This window comes from Anabrus simplex, chromosome 11 (genome assembly GCF_040414725.1).
Source record: "Anabrus simplex isolate iqAnaSimp1 chromosome 11, ASM4041472v1, whole genome shotgun sequence".
Taxonomy (NCBI): Eukaryota; Metazoa; Arthropoda; class Insecta; order Orthoptera; family Tettigoniidae; genus Anabrus; species Anabrus simplex.
The window spans coordinates 56,598,622-56,618,377 of record NC_090275.1 but is presented as its reverse complement, the minus strand read 5'-3'; the positions used below and the strand labels follow the sequence as shown (position 1 = coordinate 56,618,377).

Genomic DNA, 19,756 nt, shown 5'->3' with positions numbered 1-19,756 from the left:
GAAAGAGCTAACACAGAATCACTCCGAAAAAAAATATCACAAAAGCGACTGAGAGCCACGTGGCGATAGCATCCTTAAATGTGGCACCGCTGTTTTCGTTGCCATAGCGACACACCATTTTAGAGCAGCGTTACTCACATTTTTTCTCGCCGGTGGCGCGAAACGTCAGACTCCAACTCTCGCGGACCTTGGTATAGTTTTATTAACACCACCCAATGCATAGAATACCTTCCGTTAAATCTGAGACACATACAGATGGCGAAGAGATGTCTGAGCTTTAAGGTCACGTCACATCGGTATTATCAAGCATGAAATCCCGGCCGTGTTTTCCCACCGTAGTTTTTTCAACTCTGGCTGAAAGATAATGTGCCCAAATGTTAAGGTTCCCCCATCAAAATTCGAAGCAAGGAACATGTTAGCCGAGCTTATTATTCGGTTCAGTGACATGTCGAGACTTTGATGTTCCGGGTGGAAAGTGAACGCACTCTGGCTGGCTTATTTCCCACTCCTGTTGCACGCATCACTGACCTCTGCTGGCGAGCGGACACGGGTTGGGTTATACCAACAGCATTCCCCTTCAGTGGAGCCTGTAGCGCTTCATCTTACATTCTGAGCTGTAAAGGGATAAAGTATGAAAATACAGATTGGGGACGAAAATAACACCACACATTGCGTCAAGCGAAGCATCCGAGTGGATATATCTTCTGATGATGGTGGCGGTGGTAGTTTTTTGTTCGTATTGAAGGGAAATTAATCAAAATCTCTAACACTACTCAAAGGGAAAATAGGACTGGCGTTTAAAGAATTCATTATCAGCAAAATAAAGGAGGATGACTGATGATAAACTCCCGAGGTCCCGTGTACATATCCCCCTGTGGATGGGGGCGGTAGAGTAACACCCACGGTATCCCCTGCCTGTCGTAACAAGTGACTAAAAGGGACCCCATGGGTTCTGAACTTGGGAGCGTGGGTTGGCGACCACGGGCCTCTGAGTCCTGGCATTGCTTCCACTTTTGTCAGACTCCTCATTTTCATATATCCTATCCCACCTCCCTTGGTCAAGTATTGTTCTTTTCCGACCCCGACGGTATTAGAGCATTCGAGGCCTATGGAATCTCATTTTCACACCCTTCGTGGCCCTTGTCTTTGTTTGGCCGATATCTTCATTTTTCAAAGTGTCGGATCCCTTCCATTTCTCTCTCTCTCTCTCTCTCTCTCTTTGATTAGTGTTATATAGAGAATGGTTGCCTAGTTGTACTTCCTCTTGGAATAATAATCACCACCACCCCCTCGTAAACATAATGCCGTCGGAGTCGATCAGAGATGTCGGGTATAAAATACAGAGTGTTCGGAAACGTGAACCAGGTATATGACCGTAAGAGTGGTGGTCATGCTGATAAGTAATTTGAAAGGAATATTTCGATAACTCGCACCGTTGCCATTTCATCAACTGCTGAAGTTAGCCAATCAGATCTCAAACCCCTTCCCTGGCAAAGTTTTATTCTTCGACTGGTGGTCTCGTGGCGGTCTTAAGCCATTTAAGCTACAGATTTACCTACACCGCATCACAAAACCCATTTGAATTCGCCCGCGTAGTAATCTGATTAGCTAACTTCAACAACTGATTAAATGGCAACGGTGCGATATATCGATATCTAACGCTCATATACCCGGTACCCAAGTAAGTGGTAACCATGGCACGCTCAATTAGGGGTTCCGTTGTACCGTTCAATACAGCCAAATTGCGAGCCCATTGGGAATAGAGAAGTTATTCTAATAGAGACTTTTTACTTTTTGCAAATCATTTGGCATGTGCGCATTTCTCACTATTTGGAGTCTTAAGTATGGTAAGAAATGGTAAGGAGAGATGGGAAGGGGGAGGGCAGGACATAACCGTAAGAGGACGGGATAGGTCGGCACAAAGGCGGGGGCGATTATTGTTTTAAGAGAAAGTACAACTATACTGAAATTCAACTCAAGAGCTTAGGAAAAGTATCCTTCCGCACATGAGCACGTCGCCTGTTCCCGTCTCCGTTCTCCATCTCCGCCACAACCAGCTTATTATTAACGCCGTGCGTCTGTCTGACAAGTACTTCATTCTGAAATAGTGAAGCATCAAACGAAATCACATCCTTTCACATAGCTGTACTTTGATTACGTACCATACCTATTTATTCCTTTATTGACTATGTAATACCTACAGGAAACTGACGAATACCGAGGCAAGAGAAGCAAGGTTTATTTTTATTTCATAATGCAATTTGTGTGAGGCACATGGGGACTTCCAACATAAGTATACGATTCCGCTCTCGTGCAACGACTGTCAGTAGCAGTTTCTCGCAGTTCAAAAAGCTGGAAAAAAAAAAAAAAAAAAAAAAAAAAAACACCTGGGAGTGGGATTGCAAAATACAATGTTTCCAGGCATGTTGTAAATATTGTAGTCTCGTCATTCGGAAGGTAAAAACGAACTCATGATCCACTCGTGACAACATTTCTGCAGGTCACGAGGGCGGTTACGAAAGTAAAGCAAAGTACAAATTATTATTATTATTATTATTATTATTATTATTATTATTATTATTATTATTATTATCATCGAATACGCCAAGGATCCTATTCCCATACCGTGTTAAGGCCCTTCCTGCTTTATTTACGGCGAGTGCTGAGCTGACACATCGACCTTTCGCTGGAGACTTGGATTTTTCGTGGAGTTTAAATTCCAAACGAGCGGCGTAAACACTGTACACAAAAACGCCGATCAGCTGCGCGGACTTTTTCACGTCTTCCACAGTCTACAGTGGATTCTAATCTCGTAGGCTACTGTAAACGTTTAAAACAATTTGGTTTAGATTTTCTACTTTATTTTTCTCCACTTTTGTTAGCTTTAAAGTATTTCACAGGGGACTCAAAGCGTCACAGCATCACACACGTCTTGCTCACAGCTGGCAGCCATTATGAATACTGAACACGCTGTTGCAGCCAGTATTGCCAACAGTTTTCTTGGATCCATCTTCAACGTCGCACATATTATGCAAACTTATCAGCAATGGAATGAACTCGAACAAAGCTTACTAAGTACACAGTGCAATAGGATATCAATATCATATTAAATAATTAGTATTTTGCTACATACACCACTGTGAACAATAACTATTCATAGCCATCTACGTATGAAATATAATAGTTGGTAACGAACCCGAATATCATACAAGCTGTGATACATTTTCCGTATTTATACAGGGCAAAATTTTTTAATTCGTCATATCAGTTCACCAGAATATCTAACCAAACTGAAGGAAGCTCCTGACTTCAGGAACAAGCAACAAACCTAGGGAACTATTTGGCGCTGCGGAAGCCTTTTCACCGACAAGAAGTCTGACTAACATCAAAGGGACCGCTAAGGTCTTGAGTTGACTTTCAGTATAGACAACCATCCTCTATTATAACTAATCAGAAAGAAAAAAATGAAGGAGTCCGACACTTCGAAAAATGAAGGTATCGGCCAAAGAAAGACAAGGGCCACGTAGAGCGTGCAAATGAAAAGAAGACTTCCTAGGCCTCGATACCTAATACCGTCGGTGTCGTTCAAGAACAAGACTTGATGAAGAGAGGTCGGATAGCATAGATATAGAATAGATGAAAGTAAGGAGCCTGGCACAAGTGGAAGCAATGCCGGCACTCAGCTAATGGACCTGTGGTCGCCAACACACGCTCCCAAGTTGAGAGTCCTTGGGGTCCCTTTCAGTCCCTTTTGATTCGTTAGTGATTTTTCCGCTTCATTCAATATTTTTTGTTTTATTTTGTACTTCTTGTCGAAATTCCTTCGTTGAATAAATCATTTTAATTTCTTTTCCACTTAATTTGTTTATAGAAGATGATTACCTAGTTGTAATTCCTCTTAAAACAAAAATCACCACTAACACAGGCAGGGATTACCGTGTTATCCTCTCGCTCCCACACGGGGTGCTTGGCAGAGAGTACAGCCCGATTACACCCTGCGAGGTTGCGAGAACATTCTCTAGATTCAGAAATATCCTGACTGATTTTTTTTTATTTACGTCGCACCGACACAGATAGGTCTTATGGCGACGATGGGACAGGAAAGGTCTAGGAATGGGAAGTGGCCGTGGCCTTAATTAAGGTACAGCCCCAGCATTTGCCTGGTGTGAAAATGGAAAACCACGGAAAACCCTCTTCAGGGCTGCCGACAGTCGAGTTCGAACCTACTATCACCCGGATGCGAGCTCACAGCTGCGCGCTTCTAACCGTACGGCCCACTCGCCCGGTATCCTGACTAAAACGAGGCGTTAAGCTGTTTTAGAATATCTGGAAAAATGCAGTAGCCAACTGTAAAGTAGCTCGAGAATAAGTTGCTTAATAATAATGTTATTGGCTTTACGCCCCACTAACTACTTTTACGGTTTTCGGAGACGCTGAGTTGCCGGAATTTAGTCCCACAGGAGTTCTTTTACGTGCCAGTAAATCTACCGACACGAGGCTGACGTATTAAGGCACCTTCAAATACCACCGGACTGAGCCAGGATCGAACTTGCCAAGTTTGGGTCAGAAGGGCAGCGCCTCAACCGTCTGAGCCACTCAGCCCGTCGTAAGTTGCTTCAGTTGTTTCCCTACCGTTTTAAGTCTTCACAGAACTAATATCCATCATAACAAACTGGCAATTTCAAATGTAGTAAAATCTCTATACAATAGTGCTCAGAAAATAATTTAAATTTCAAGTAGTTAAAGACTCCGTACTGGATGTTCAGCGTCATGGCTTTCGGTTCAAAGAGTCCTGGGTTCGATTCCCAGCCGGATCGGGGATTTTAACCTCATCTAGTTAATTTCTGTAGTTCGGGGGGGACTAGGTGTTAGTGTTTGTCCCAACACAAACTGCTTCATATATCGATAATTCACCGTACAACCAACCACCATAGAAATAGAGAATACTGAATACATGGATTTGACGCCGTAAATCAAGTTCAGTTTCATACGTGTTTCACAGTTCGCATGCGTGACCCATCAGGATGTGAGAAAAGTGGAATAATAATAATAATAATAATAATAATAATAATAATAATAATAATAATAATAATAATAATAATAATAATAATAATAATAATTCTGCCCCGCAGGAGTTAGTTTACGTAATAAATCTACCGAAAGGCTGACTTATTTTAAACACCTTCAAATACCACCGGACTGAGCCGCAATCGAATCCACCAACTTGAGCTTAGATGGCCAACGCTCTACCGTCTGAGCTACCCAGCCCGTCTGGAAGAAGAAAAGAAAGCAGGAGTTAACGCATGTGTATATAATTTTTATAGTGCCTATTTTAACTTTTCAATGCTTATTTAGGCTGCCTGAAACAGGATTTCTAATGCTTAAAAGTCCGCAGCTTACTAATGAGAGACAGGCCTCTAAGAGGCATCTGACTGTGAGTAATGTGCTGTGTTAATTTTCAAGTAACATATGCGATGAGGAAGCCACAGTCACTTGCTTCACCGAAGAATGATTCAAAATGCTTCGCAACCTGTTAATAGTTCTGTGAAACAGGTAGTTTTAAAAAAGCTTCATTGTTCACTCAGCGGCACGAGTCATGTCGCATCATGCACAAGTACAGTAAAAAAAGCAATGCAAAAATTGCCATTCCAGTTTAGTTTCTTTTCTTTACTGCACGAGAACTTCACCGGGTACTTGGAAAGTGGCTGTCTCACGAAGCGATGATATGACTTTGCTCCTACGAACACGTTTAACTCCAGCTGCCTTCGGGAACATCCCTTCAATGTAAGCCATCCGTATAACAACGATAACTCATAGTCATAATATCTGCAGGCGGCCCCCCTACAGTATCTCCTGCCTGTCGTAAGAGGCGACTAATAGGGGCCCCAGGGGCTCCGAACTTGGAAGCGTGGGTTGGCGACCATGGGGCCCATAGCTGACGCCTGGCCTTCCTTCCAGACTCCTCACTTTCATCTATATTTCCAACCTCTCTTCGTCAACTCTTGATCTTTTCCGACCCCGATAATATTAGGTTACGAGGCCTAGGGAGTCGTTTATTTTCACACTCTTCACGACCCTTATGTTTCTTTGGCCGGTACCTTCATTTTTCGAAGTGTTGGATCCCTTCCATTTTTCTTTCTAATTAGTGTTAATAGAGGATGGTTGCCTAGTTGTACTTCCTCTTATCACCACCACCACCACCACCACCACCACCACCACCACCACCACCACCACCTGGAGGCGGTCAAGCGTTATTCAAGAACGCTACTGTTCAAGAATCTGTGCAAGGAAATTTGGCGCCCTACGCGAAGACGTCAGTGCTCCCCCCATCCCCCCAATCTCCTCTCATGTAGGTGGAAAATACTAAGTTACATCTGATCAGTGTTTCGTTAGTGATCAGGATGGCCTACAATGTCCGAAGCCCATAAAACTTACCAACATTAACATTGCTCTGACAGCTCAGATGTGCTCTATCTTCTGCTGCTACTTATCTCCCAACGATGACATTTCTGCAGAAAAATACACAACAGCTAGCGTTCCTATGATGAAAATTCACATTTCTCTGTTTCTCAAGACATTTCTCAGTCGGGAATTAATCCCGATCGTTATGGCGCAACACGAATGGCCCGCCACGGAGAAAGCAAACCACTTCAAGTCACGAATGCTTTGATTGAGATTTAAGATTTAAGATGAAGAGAGGGCATGGTCGTGAGCATTGGAGCAATTTAAGTCAAATACGGAATCTCAATTCTGCTTCTGCAGAAACTGATGGAGACACGCCTCATCAACAAAGGTCGAATGATTAGTACATGCAGGGCGAATGAAGTATAAAGGGCTGGAACTCGTGTAGTTCAGCGTTACCACCGCAAGGCGGTGCTAGTGTCAATTGGTCTTTAACGCGACTTCATAGCGTACTATGAAACAGTTGGACCTGGAGCTTGTCGATGCTGTACTGCTAGACTTCTGCGCATAAATTAAATACAGATGAATGCGTCTGTTATGGGGTGGTCTATATAACGTACTGCAGTACTTTTCGCAGAAAGAAATGATAAAAAATATGCGATGCAGAATATACACAATTATTGAAAATGATCACCTACAGTTGGACAGAAACTTAAAATACTTTTCTTGCTGCTTTAGAAGATGACATGATCTTCGCCTGTCTTGGTATTTCCTTCCCACGAAAAATACATCTGGAATTAATGTAATAACATTGTGAACCGAGTGTAAGAGCGTTAGAGCTTTTGTCATACTGATAAGGTGATAAGTAATTTGAAAAAAGTTACGTGGATATCTCTCGCCGTTGTCTATTTATCAGCTGCTGAAGTTAGCCAATCAGATCGCTTCACGGGCGAATTCAAATGGGCTTTACGAGGCGATGTTGCTAAATCTGCACCTGGCTTGGTCGGGCTTAAGAGCCATGCCGAGAAATGAGCATCAAACACTAAAGGGGCCTATAGACGTGCAATATTATTGCGCAATATCGGGGTTTGGGCAATATAATTGATAGTGTGTATTTAATATTGAAGGGTTGTGCAATATATTGTAAGAAATCAAAAAGTTTGAAATATATTGCGCAAATCGCAAAATACTGTGCCATGTGTTGGCAATATTGTGTAGTATCTCGTCCTCCCGCCAGCTGGCATCAACAAGTGGGGGAGAACGTATCGTGATTGCAGACAAACAGGCATTACATGTAATAAATATCATTTTTGGTCCGTATTGATGATATTTGATTGAAATAATAACAGTAAGTTATTTATTAGACCACTAGACTCGACTTTGTATTGATTAGGTGGTCTAATAAATAACTTACTGTTATTATTTCAAACAGGCGGTGAAAAAGTTTATTTTGGAGTTTATCGAAGTGTACCATGGCCTTCCGGCTCTATGGGACGTTAAGAGCAAAGATTACAGTAATCGCTTTAAAAAAGGTGAACAGAACGAGGTGCTTATTGAAAAACATCGCGAAAAATACCCGAACGCCGACAAGCAAGAAGGTTTTTTATTTTATTTTATCAGTTCTCTGCGTACAAACTTCCGGAAGGAAGTGAAGTGGCTTCGTGATACAGAAAAGAGTGTTCACCTTCACCAAACAAAATACCGGCATGTACTGACCATATATTGCCAAGCATATGTATGTCTATGACCACTTTGTACTATATACAAATGCACAACCATCACTGTTATCTCCACACGATTCTATTTATTGCACCTACCCGATGACTGTGCAGTAATCTTGTACGTCTGTGGATAGCTAACAATATATTGTACAATCCTGGGCCCCTTAACACACCGTGGGTTTCAGTCAATGCCACCGTGAGCCTATCAGCAGGGAGGTCCATGTTCAAGTGTCTCCCCTGGAGAAGTTTATTTCTTCTATTTGCGCTCTCAAGCCGGACGTATTCGATGATAATAATAATAATAATAATAATAATAATAATAATAATAATAATAATAATAATAATAATAATAATAATAATAATTTTTTACCCAATTACTCCCCAATTCTAGACAACCATCTATTTGAATATTTACACTGAACACAGCTGCTGGCTTAAGTGTGGTCACAGCCTTTTGTTCCTTCAAATACTTCCAACCTTTGTTCTAGTTAGCTTGACCGTAGGCAACGGCGCCAGGACAATGGAATGTTCTATGTTGCATCGAAGAAAATTAATAGCCATTATAACAATTCTACCACAAACACTGCACTGCCCGAAGGTAAAAAGTTACTCAGATGCTCTCTGAAGCATTAAATATTGTTACATTCTTTGTCGGCGAGGATCAAGGAACCTAGGGAAAGAAAGGAAATTATCAAATGCTTCGGAAATGATGGATCAAGCAAAACCACATTCCGTTCCGACCAATATATTGTGAGGTGAGTCATGTATGATATTTCATTCTTTTTAAGAAAGCGATAAACAGTGCCATTAACCACTGATCATTACCTGTATCATGTGACTTGCTACTGAAGAGAATGAGACTCGAAATTTATTGTTAGGCTACACATAAGGTGTTAAGAGTCCCGTTTACCTACTGGGTGGTGGTGGTGATTATCGTTGTAGGATGAAATACAACTAGGCAACCATCCTCTGTTGTTTGAGTCATCAGTCCATAGACTGGTGTGATGCAGCTCTCCATGCCGCCCTATCCTGTGCTAACCTTTTCATTTCTACGTAACTATTGCATCCTACACCTGCTCTAATCTGCTTGTCATATGCATACCTTGGTCTACCCCTACCGTTCTTACCACCTACACTTCCTTAAAAAACCAACTGAACAAGTCCTGGGTGTCTTAAGATGTGTCCTATCATTCTATTTCTTCTTCTCGTCAAATTTAGCCAAATCGATCTCCTCTCACCAATTCGATTCAGTATCTCTTCATTCGTGATTCGATCTATCCATCTCACCTTCAGCATTCTTCTGTAACACCACATTTCAAAAGCTTCTATTCTCTTTCTTTCTGAGCTAGTTATCGTCCATGTTTCACTTCCATACAATGCCACGCTCCACACGAAAGTCTTCAAAAACATCTTCATCTACTTCCTTTAAGACTTCATTTCCCAATCTAATATTTCCTACATCACCTGCCTTCGTTCGACTGCACTCCATTACTTTTGTTTTGGACTTATTTATTTTCATCTTGTACTCCTTACCCAAGACTTCATCCATACCATTCAGCAACTTCTCGAGATCTTCTGCAGTCTCAGATAAAATAACAATATCATCAGCAAATCTCAAGGTTTTGATTTCCTCTCCTTGGACTGTGATTCCCTTTCCAAATTTCTCTTTGGTTTCCTTTACTGCCTGTTCTATGCAAACATTGAAAAGGAGAGGGGACAAACTGCAGCCTTGCCTCACTCCTTTCTGGATTGCTGCTTCTTTTTCAAAGCCCTCGATTCTTATCACTGCAGACTGATTTTTATACAGATTGTAAATAATTCTTCGTTCTCGGTATCTGATCCCTATCATCTTAAGAATCATAAATAGCTTGGTCCAATCAACATTATCGAATGCCTTTTCTAGATCTACGAATGCCATGTAAGTAGACTTGTCCTTCTTGATTCGATCCTCTAAGATCAGACGTAAAGTCAGGATTGCTTCACGTGTTCCTACATTTCTTCTGAAGCCAAACTGATCTTCTCCCAACTCAGCTTTAACGTGTTTTTCCATTCTTCTGTAAATAATACGTGTTAAAATTTTGCAGGCATGAGATACTAAACTAATGGTGCGGTAGTTTTCACACCTGTCAGCACCGGCTTTCTTGGGAATAGGTATAACAACATTCTGCCGAAAATCAGATGGAACTTCACCTGTCTCATACATCTTGCACACTAAATGAAATAACCTTGCCATGTTGGTTTCTCCTAAGGCAGTCAGTAATTCAGAGGGAATGTCATGAATTCCAGGTGCCTTGTTCCTATTTAGGTCACTCACAGCTCTGTCAAACTCTGACCTCAAAATTGGGTCTCCCATTTCATCAGCACCAACAGCCTCTTCATGTTCCAGAACCAAATTATCTACATCTTTACCTTGATACAACTGTTGGATATACTCCTGCCATCTTTCTGCTTTGTCTTCTTTCCCTAGAAGTGGCTTTCCATCTGAGCTCTTAATATTCATGCACCTAGATTTCCTTTCTCCAAAGGTTTCCTTGATTTTCCTGTATGCAGCATCTACCTTTCCCAGGACCATACAGCCTTCGACATCCTTGCACTTCTTCTTCAGCCATTCTTCCTTAGCTACCTTGCACTTTCTATCCACTTGATTCTTTAATCGCCTGTATTCTTTTCTGCCCTCTTCATTTCTAGCATTCTTGTATTTTCGTCGTTCATCAATCAGGTCTAGTATCTCCTGAGTAATCCACTGATTCTTATTTGATCTTTTCTTCCTTCCTAACATTTCTTCAGCAGCCCTACTGACTTCATTTTTCATGACTCTCCACTCTTCCTCTATAGTGTTTCCTTCAGCCTTTTCATTTAGTCCTTTTGCAACATGTTCCTTGAAACAATCCCTCACACTCTTTTCTTTTAACCTGTCTAGATCCCATCTTTTTGCATTCTGTCCTTTCTTCAATTTCTTCAACTTCAAATGGCATTTCATGACCAACAAGTTGTGGTCAGAGTCCACGTCTGCTCCTGGGAAAGTTTTTCAATCCAACACCTGGTTTCTGAATCTCTGCCTAATCATAATGAAGTCTATTTGATACCTTCCAGTGTCTCCAGGTCTCGTCCACGTATACAGCTGTCGTTTGTGGTGTTTGAACCAAGTATTGGCAAGGACTAAATTATGATGAGTGCAGAATTCAACCACCCGACTTCCTCTTTCGTTCCTTTGTCCCAATCCAAATTCTCCTACTGTACTACCTTCTCTTCCTTGGCCTACTACTGCATTCCAGTCTCCCATCACAATTAGATTCTCGTCACCTTTCACATATTGTATTAAATCTTCTATCTCCTCATATATTCTTTCGATTTCTTCATCATCCGCTGAACTATTAGGCATATGGACCTGCACTATTGTGGTGGGTATTGGTTTGGTGTCTATCTTGACGACAATAATTCTTTCACTATGCTTGTCGTAATTGCTTACCCGGTGCCCTATTTTCTTATTCATTATTAAACCAACTCTTGCATTTCCCCTGTTTGATTTTGTGTTGGTAATTCGGTAGTCGCCTGACCAAAAATCTTGTTCTTCCTGCCAACGTACTTCACTTATAACAACTACATCTAACTTTAGCCTATCCACCTCCCTTTTCAGATTCTCTAACCTATCACAACGATTCAAACTTCTAACATTCCACGCTCCGACTCGCAGAATGTCAGTATCCATCTTCCTGATTATCGCCCCCTCTCGTGTAGTCCCCACCCGGAGATCCGAATGGGGGACTAGTTTACCTCCGGAATATTTTACCCGGGAGGAAGCCATCCGAGAGCTGCATGTCCTCGGGAGGTAGTTACGGCTGTAGTTCCCGTTGCTTTCAGCCGTGTAGCAGTATCAACACAGCTAAGCCATGTTGAGTATTATTACAAGGCCGTATCAATCATCTAGACTGCCGCCCTTGCAACTACCGAAAGGCTGCTACCCCCTTTCGATGAACCATTCGTTAGTCTGTTCTCACCAGATATCCATCCGATATGGTTGCACCTGCGGCTCGGCTATCTGCATCATTGGGTCACGCAAGCCTCCCCACCGCGGCAAGGTCACATGGTTCGCAGAGGAGGACCATCCTCTATTAACTTAAAAAAAAAAATAATGCTATCTGTTCGTGCTGTCGACCTCTAAAGATCTTTTGCCACTACTTGCACCATATGTTATGAAGCTGCATGTAATTGTAATTGCGGAAGTGTCATGTGTTGAATGTGAAGAAAGGAACGTTAAGGACGACACAAACACCCGGGCCCTAGGCCGGGGAGATTAATAATTTGCAATTTAAAAACGCTGACCCGGCCGGTAATGGAACCCAGAGCCACCGGGTAACAGGCGGACGCGTTGCCCCCTATACCGCAGGGCAAGACCTATATATCACTAATCATAGATAAAAAGGGAAGGGATCCGACACTTCGAAAAATGAAGATATCGGCCAAAGAAAGACAAGGGCAACAAAGGGCACTCAAATGCTCTAACAGCGTTGGGGTCGGAAAAGAACAAGAGTTGACCAAGGCAGGTAGGATAGCGTGGAAGCAATGCCAGAACTCAGCTAAGGGCCTAGTGGTCGTCGGTCCATGCTCCCAAGTTCAGAGCCCCTAGGGCGCCATTTAGTCGCCTCTTACGAGAGGCAGGGGACACCGTGGGTGTTATTTACAATCCCGACCCACAGGGAGGATCTCTACGGGGTGCGGTATAAAGCGAAATGAATCTTCAAACGAGGTGTTTACGATCGGATGCCCTTCCTGACGTCAACCTCAACAGAGGCGTTAATGAGATGAATGAAATGAATGACGTAGTATATGATAGTAGGAAGGGAGAGAGTGGAACCCGGGACCAGTATGTAGCCTGCTCCGGTCGAATAACACGAAAGGTTCGACTCAAACTGGCTAACTACAGTGTCAGGCCACATAGCCTAGACGAGCATGGCCACCAGCCGGGTCAGGCTAGATATACGGTAATGCGGTATTTAACTTTATCTGAAAAAACCTACAACCTGTGTTCCAGTCAGTGATTGGGTCAGGGATGGAATGAATGAAGCCCCCAACTTGCGGCGAGGATAGGAATTGTGCTGGCTGCCGAGGCCTGTCGCACTCCTCTGGGGCAATGATTAATGACTAACAGATGAAATGAAATGAGAATGGAGAGTGTTGCTGGGATGAAAGATGACAGGGAAAACCAGAGTCCCCGGAGAGAAACCTGTCCCACCTCCGCTTTGTCCAACACAAATCTCACATGGAGTGATCGGGTTTTGAACCACGAAACACAGCGGTGAGAGACCGACGTGCTGCCGCCTGAGCCACGGAGGCTACTTATTTTTTACCTGAAATCCGAAGGAACTCAATAATAATAATAATAATAATAATAATAATAATAATAATAATAATAATAATAATAATAATAATAATAATAATAACGCGACGCAAGTTCAAATCTTGCGCCAATTGAAACTCCTCTACTGGAGAAACCCGGAACTTTAACCACCGAACTACCTCTACTAGTTATCAGAAGATGTCACTGAGTGTTTTTGATTTGCTTTTGTTTTTCATTGATCAAGAAGTGTGGACATTCTCTAACAGATGTCTCTACCAAAAACTATGGTAATACACTCTGGCGCAATGGAATGAACTCTCTTGAAGAAATTTTGTATTCGTAAGTTTTGTCTTTACTAAATTTTGTTCTATGGTTTGTGGGTTGGCATATCAATCCTTTCTTTCCGCATGTTTTGAATTTATCTGTAATTTTTCTGTAATTAATTTTCCTCCAATCATAGCTTTCTTCTTCAAATTTCCATGTGTAATTCTTTGTCTTCCAATAAAAATTGAGGGGTGTGTCTACTCATTCTTGAAAGGTCTCGAATTTTCCACGAGGGTATAAAAACTGCTGATTTTCTTGTCTCGGGGCCACTAGTATAACATCTAACTCAGTGTGTGAATATGTAGCAGGGGGCGGGAAGCGCCTCGTTCTTCAGACAGCAGATATCCAACAAGGTAATGGCCTTTTAACATCTTTATTTCGCGCTAGCTCGGCAGTTTAACTCTCGGAGAGGGTTCGAAACCTTTCATATGTAAACTATTAAACATGTAAACCTTTTTTTCCTGGTAAACTTCAGTTTTCTTGAACTTTAATTCGGGGATAGAGAGTGCTTTACCCTCTCGAGCTCCCCTTCATTTGAAATTGAGGTGACTACGTTTTCATAACCGTTTCTTCTCTTCCTTAATGTATTAAAGTTTTCTTATACGAGTCACCTCCCTAGCTTGGGATTAGCCCCTGTGTATCGGCCAGCGCCACTTAGGTTTTAAAATGTAGATTTAGGAGTGCAAATTCACGCCTCCATCCTTTTGTTTTGGGCCATTTAAATTAACCTGGTTTTTGCACACTAAGGCCCAGTAGATTGGGTACGAGATACCCCTGTTTCTTTATTATGCCTTTATGGCAGTTTGCGTAAAAGTTTGTTATTGTCTTTATAGGCTTGAAAGATCGAGAGCGTGTCAGCTCTTTATGGTGTTGTGGTAAAAGTGCCTTAGAGAGGCTTGAAATGTAAGGTTGGGAGCTAATGCTCCATGTTATTAAGGGTTTTCTGCCCTTTGGTGTTTTGTGATTGTGAGCTGAGAGCTCAAGGATTGATGAATTTGGGCCCGTAGCCCAGAATTTGTAAAGACCACTTAACTGGTGCTTTCTTGTAAAGCGGCATTGTACCTGATTTTCTTTATTTCCCCCTAGTGGAAACTGTTTAAATTTTTCTCTTGATTGTGTACCTGATTTAACTTCTTGTTATTTGTTGTACGCTCAAAATTCTATGTCACCATTGTTAAGTTTTGAAAATATAACCTTTATTGAAATTTTAATTCATCTTTCGGACTTGTAGTTAGACCCATTCCAGCCCGCACCTTCTTTCACCTCTGACTTCCACGGATAACTCCGTAACAATAATAATAATTTATTTACAATTTAATGCTGAGTACTAGACATTTCTCATATTAAGAAAGGTTTCTTTTTTGCTAGTTGCTTTACGTCGCACCGACACAGATAGGTCTAATGGCGACGATGGGACAGGAAAGGGCTAGGAGTGGGATGGAAGCGGCCGTGGCCTTAATTAAGGTACAGCCCCAGCATTTGCCTGGTGTAAAAATGGGAAACCACGGAAAACCATTTTCAGGGCTGCCGACAGTGGGATTCGAACCTACTATCTCCCGAATACTGGATACTGGCCGCACTTAAGCGACTGCAGCTATCGAGCTCGGTAAGAAAGGTTTCAGTAACCATGTTACAACTGTAGGCGAAAAATATTATTAAAATAGGAATTAGGATAAATATTACTTAAAAATCAACCCTATTTCTCCGATTTACTTGTTCGTTCATTTCTGTGTCAGGATCAAACACAAGATTTCCAGAACTGGCAGAATCGCTCATTTCAGCAGGAGTGTGCTGGCGTTCTGTAAGACGATAGCGTGAAGATACGACAAGCTGTATCTCGAAGCTTTATTATGAATTTACGGTGTCACTTTCGTTAAACGAAATCTATTATTTATTTATTTAATTATGTTCTTTTTACAAGTAGGTCTACTTGGGACCACACTTGTGGGCATTTTTTCCTAATTTAGTAATTATCTTTTTATGTAGTTCCTAATACCAAATATTTGGAATTTGTATAGTTTTACTACCGGTACTTTTGTCTTTCTATAATATTATACATGTTAGAGAGTACACTTATTTGTAAGAATAAGTTGTAGTTTTTGGCCGTATGTGTACCTTCGACCTATAGTATACGTATTAGCATACTGCCGTACATACCTTAAGACAGCCACACCACCCCTTGCGCCCCTTCATGGCCGGCATGGTGGGACAATGCAGGGGCAGCTCCGCCAGGCGGCGGGACAACGCCCCCACGTTCAGGCGTATCGGGCACGCTCCCGGCAGCGGCTGGAACAAACAACAAAGACATGAGTAAACAGTCCTATTAGGGTATAATTACCTTCAATTATACAATACATTAAAGAAATATACTTAAAGAACCATTAACTGCTAGATATTTTCAGAAACAACCAGGTGTCAGAATTTAGCCCCGAAGGAAATCTTTCACGTCGTCATTCTTCTTGATCTTGCACTTTCACTGGCTATTCACTAATGCATATTGGTGATTACTATTTTTTATATAAATGCCAAAGATATGTATGTCAGCCGAAGTAGATATGTAAGGTAAAGACTAGCCTATATTTTTTTATAAAACAATTTATTAATGTTGAATATGTAGACTGAAATAACATTAAATTTCATTTTCATAAATTTCTTAAATATAGTCCTTACTGCAAAATGAGTTTGCGTGTAATTTGGACTGATGTGTAAATTAGATCGGGAAACTTGAGTAATTACGACTGGAACTTTAAAATACTTCTAATTTTGACAACATTTCATTTATATACACTAATGCCTTTGCCGGCAAGATGTAGTGTTTACAGTGCACTATGTCTTCTGGTATGGGCTATATCAAATTTGTTACTTTCATTGACCTGTCTTAGTCTCATCCTTGGCTTTGACAATATGAAAGTGACTGAGGTATGAGTGATGCTAGTAATACCATTCCTTGTGCAGCCAGTCCCTGTTATGAATGGTGTGAAAATATCGCTCATAGGGTCGGTTGGTGCATGCATTTCAGTGGGCTTGGCAGACTGATATGTAATAGCAACGGCTGGCTCGGTGAGGAAAGCAACGGGAAACTACCTCACCCCTCATTTCCCTAGTACGCCTCTTCAGTGATGCCTAGGCTATTGATGACAGCTGTTGGCGAAGCTGCAGAGGATCAAACCAGCCTTCGGACTGAATACCCAACATACACACTCAGTGATAACTGCAGTGTATAAAGGCCTGTACGCCACTAACTTCTCATTGTGGCACAATAACAGTAATATTTATGGTTGTCTGGGCAAATATTTTGCAACTGATCTTCGTATGCACATTGCTCAGATGCATAAACCAAACCCCACGAGTTTCCAGCCCTGAGGGGCGTGGCCTATCAAGAGACCACTGCTCAGCATCGATGCCTGCAGACTACGAGATGACGCGCGGTCAGCGCGACGAATCCTCCTGGCTGTTTCTAGACCGCCTTTGTCTACAATCCCCGCCAAAACTCTAAGGACAGTATAGTTGCAAATTCAAAGCAATTTTCCTTCACATGATCCATACCAAAAGGTATAGAAAAATGACATTAGCCCTGTAGGCAAATGGTTTCTTTCCTGAACACATGGTATGGACTTCCTGTGAGTAAAAAAATCTTGAACTGTACACCGGTTAGAAAAACGAAAGTACAATGCGACAAAAATTCAACAAGAAAACACACTCTAGTTAACGGTCCAAAATACCCACTCTCTTGCAGTCCAAATCACACGCCATGTCAAGTTCACAATATTACATTTAAATATGAACTTTATTAAATAGGTCAGTGTAACTTTAGCTGAACTTACTGTAATATTTAAGTAGTTAGTGAACATACGAAACACCAACCTGTTTTTAATAGCAACTGAACAAGCACACACTCGGACCACAGAATGAGTTTCAAGGAAAGTGAGCAATACACATCTTTTCGTCTTTCTCCCTCGACCTTGGGTGTTAAAGTAAAACTACCCGTAGGGTGAAAGTTACCCTCAAGCAATGTACTGACTATATTCGAGGCAAACGATGACCAGACTAACTTGCAATTACAACAGTAATTTCATACCGGTACAAAATACACGGACTTCCTCAATATATCTCCCCTTGAATAGCCTAATAAAATAATCATTTCGTGCGACTAATGCTACCGTGTGGTTCCAGTGTATGGGACCCTCACCAGGATTGCTTGATGCGAGGACTGGAAAAAAATACCAAAGAACAGTAGGTCCATTTGTTCAGGGTGATTTCCCACAAAAGAGTAGCGTTACGAAAATGTTGCAAGGTTTGGGCTGGGAAAATTTGGGAGAAAGGAGACGAGCTGCTCGACTAAGTGGTATGTTCCGAGATATCAGTGGAGAGATGAAGTGGAATGACATTAGTAGGCGAACAAGTTTGAGTGCTGTTTTTAAAAGTAGGAAAGCTCACAATATAACGATAAAGTTGGAATTCAAGAGGACAAATTCGAGCAAATATTCATTTTAGGAAGAGTTAGGAACTGAAATAAATCACCAAGGTAGATGTTCAATAAATTTCCAAATTTTTTGCAATCAATGTGCCGTCTTCATCATTCGAATTCATCGTAGGTAGAACCCCACCCACGCTGTAGGGCATGAACTCGAAAGACCTGCATCAGGCCTACCCGGAGGCCACACTCCATTATTACCACCGGAGTGATGACATCAAACATTTTAACTAAGCAGTCTTATATGATTGTTTATCGTGGAATCCGAGTCACAGGCTCCTCACTTCAGTATTTACTGTCCATTCTCATTGGTCGGCTCTTGTTCTCTCCCGGGCCCGGGGCTTTGAAGGGCCTCCCCCCTGTGGGTGGGGGCGGTAGAATAACACCCACGGTATCCCTTCCTGCTGTAAGAGGCGACTAAAAAGGGTTTCAGGGGGCTCTCAACTCGGGAGCGTATATTGGCGACCACGAGACCCTGAGCTGAGTACATGCGTTGTTTCCACTTAATTGTGCCAGGCTCCTCACTTTCATCTGTCCTATCCGAACTCCCTTGGTCAACTTTTGTTCTTTTCCATCCCCGATGGTATTAGAGCACTCGAGGCCTAGGGAGTATCATTTTTCTCGCCCTTCGTGGCCCTTGTATTTCTTCGGCCAATACCTTCATTTTTCGAAGTGTCGGATCCCTTCCATTTTTCTCTCTGATTAGTGTTAATAGAGGATGATTGCCTAGTTGCACTTCCTATTAAAACAATAATCACCACCACTACCATCTTGAAGGACCTGATGCGTTTTTTATTGCACGCCTCGCGACCCTTCTATTTCTTCTGCCGATACCCTCATCTTCGAAGAGTAGGGCCTTTTGCTATTCGTTTTTTTTTTTTTCGTCACACCGACACGGTCAGGTCTTACGGCCAAAATGAACTAGGACACGGAAGGAAGTGACAGTGGCGTTGATTAAGGTATAGCCCCAGCATTTGCCTGGTGTGAAAATGGGAAACTTTGAGATTTGCCGACTGTGGTTCGAACCCACTATATCCCGAGTGCAAGCTCACAGCTACGTGACCCAAACTGCGAAGAAGAAGAGTCAATACTTCTTCTACGCCCTACTTCTTTCCCTGATTAGTGTTAATGACGGGAGGATTGCCCACTTATACTTCCTCTTAAAACAATAGTTACCACTACCACTCTAAAATCTAATCACAACAGGGTATATAACGGGTTCGATATTTCGAAGAATTGAAGTAAAAGCTAAAAAATGGAAGGGCTACGTAAGGACATGGACACAGATACTCAAGGCCTCACAAACCTAATACTGTTGCATTAGAGGACGAGGAAAGTTGACCAAGAGAGATCAGATAGGAAAGATGCAAATGAGGAATCAAGTAGAAGTGGGACCCCTGTGATTATCTGCCCACGTTTATAACTTGAGGGCCGCTGGGCAGTTGAAAGGCAGTGGTACGGTAATGGATATGGTTTTATCAGACCAAATAACAGGAT

At 42.0% G+C, this 19,756-nt stretch overlaps 1 protein-coding gene across 2 annotated transcripts in view; it reads right to left on the bottom strand.

Annotated features, from left to right (window-relative positions):
* The window catches only part of DAAM (disheveled-associated activator of morphogenesis-like protein), an 879,757-nt gene that overhangs the window by 70,260 nt on the left and 789,741 nt on the right, over positions 1-19,756 (bottom strand). For both annotated transcript variants that reach the window (XM_068229574.1, XM_068229573.1), the window contains one exon: positions 15,943-16,071. In XM_068229574.1, coding sequence (XP_068085675.1) covers positions 15,943-15,987 — 45 coding nt within the window. In that variant the 5' untranslated portion in view covers positions 15,988-16,071. The remainder of the gene's footprint in view (positions 1-15,942; positions 16,072-19,756) is intronic.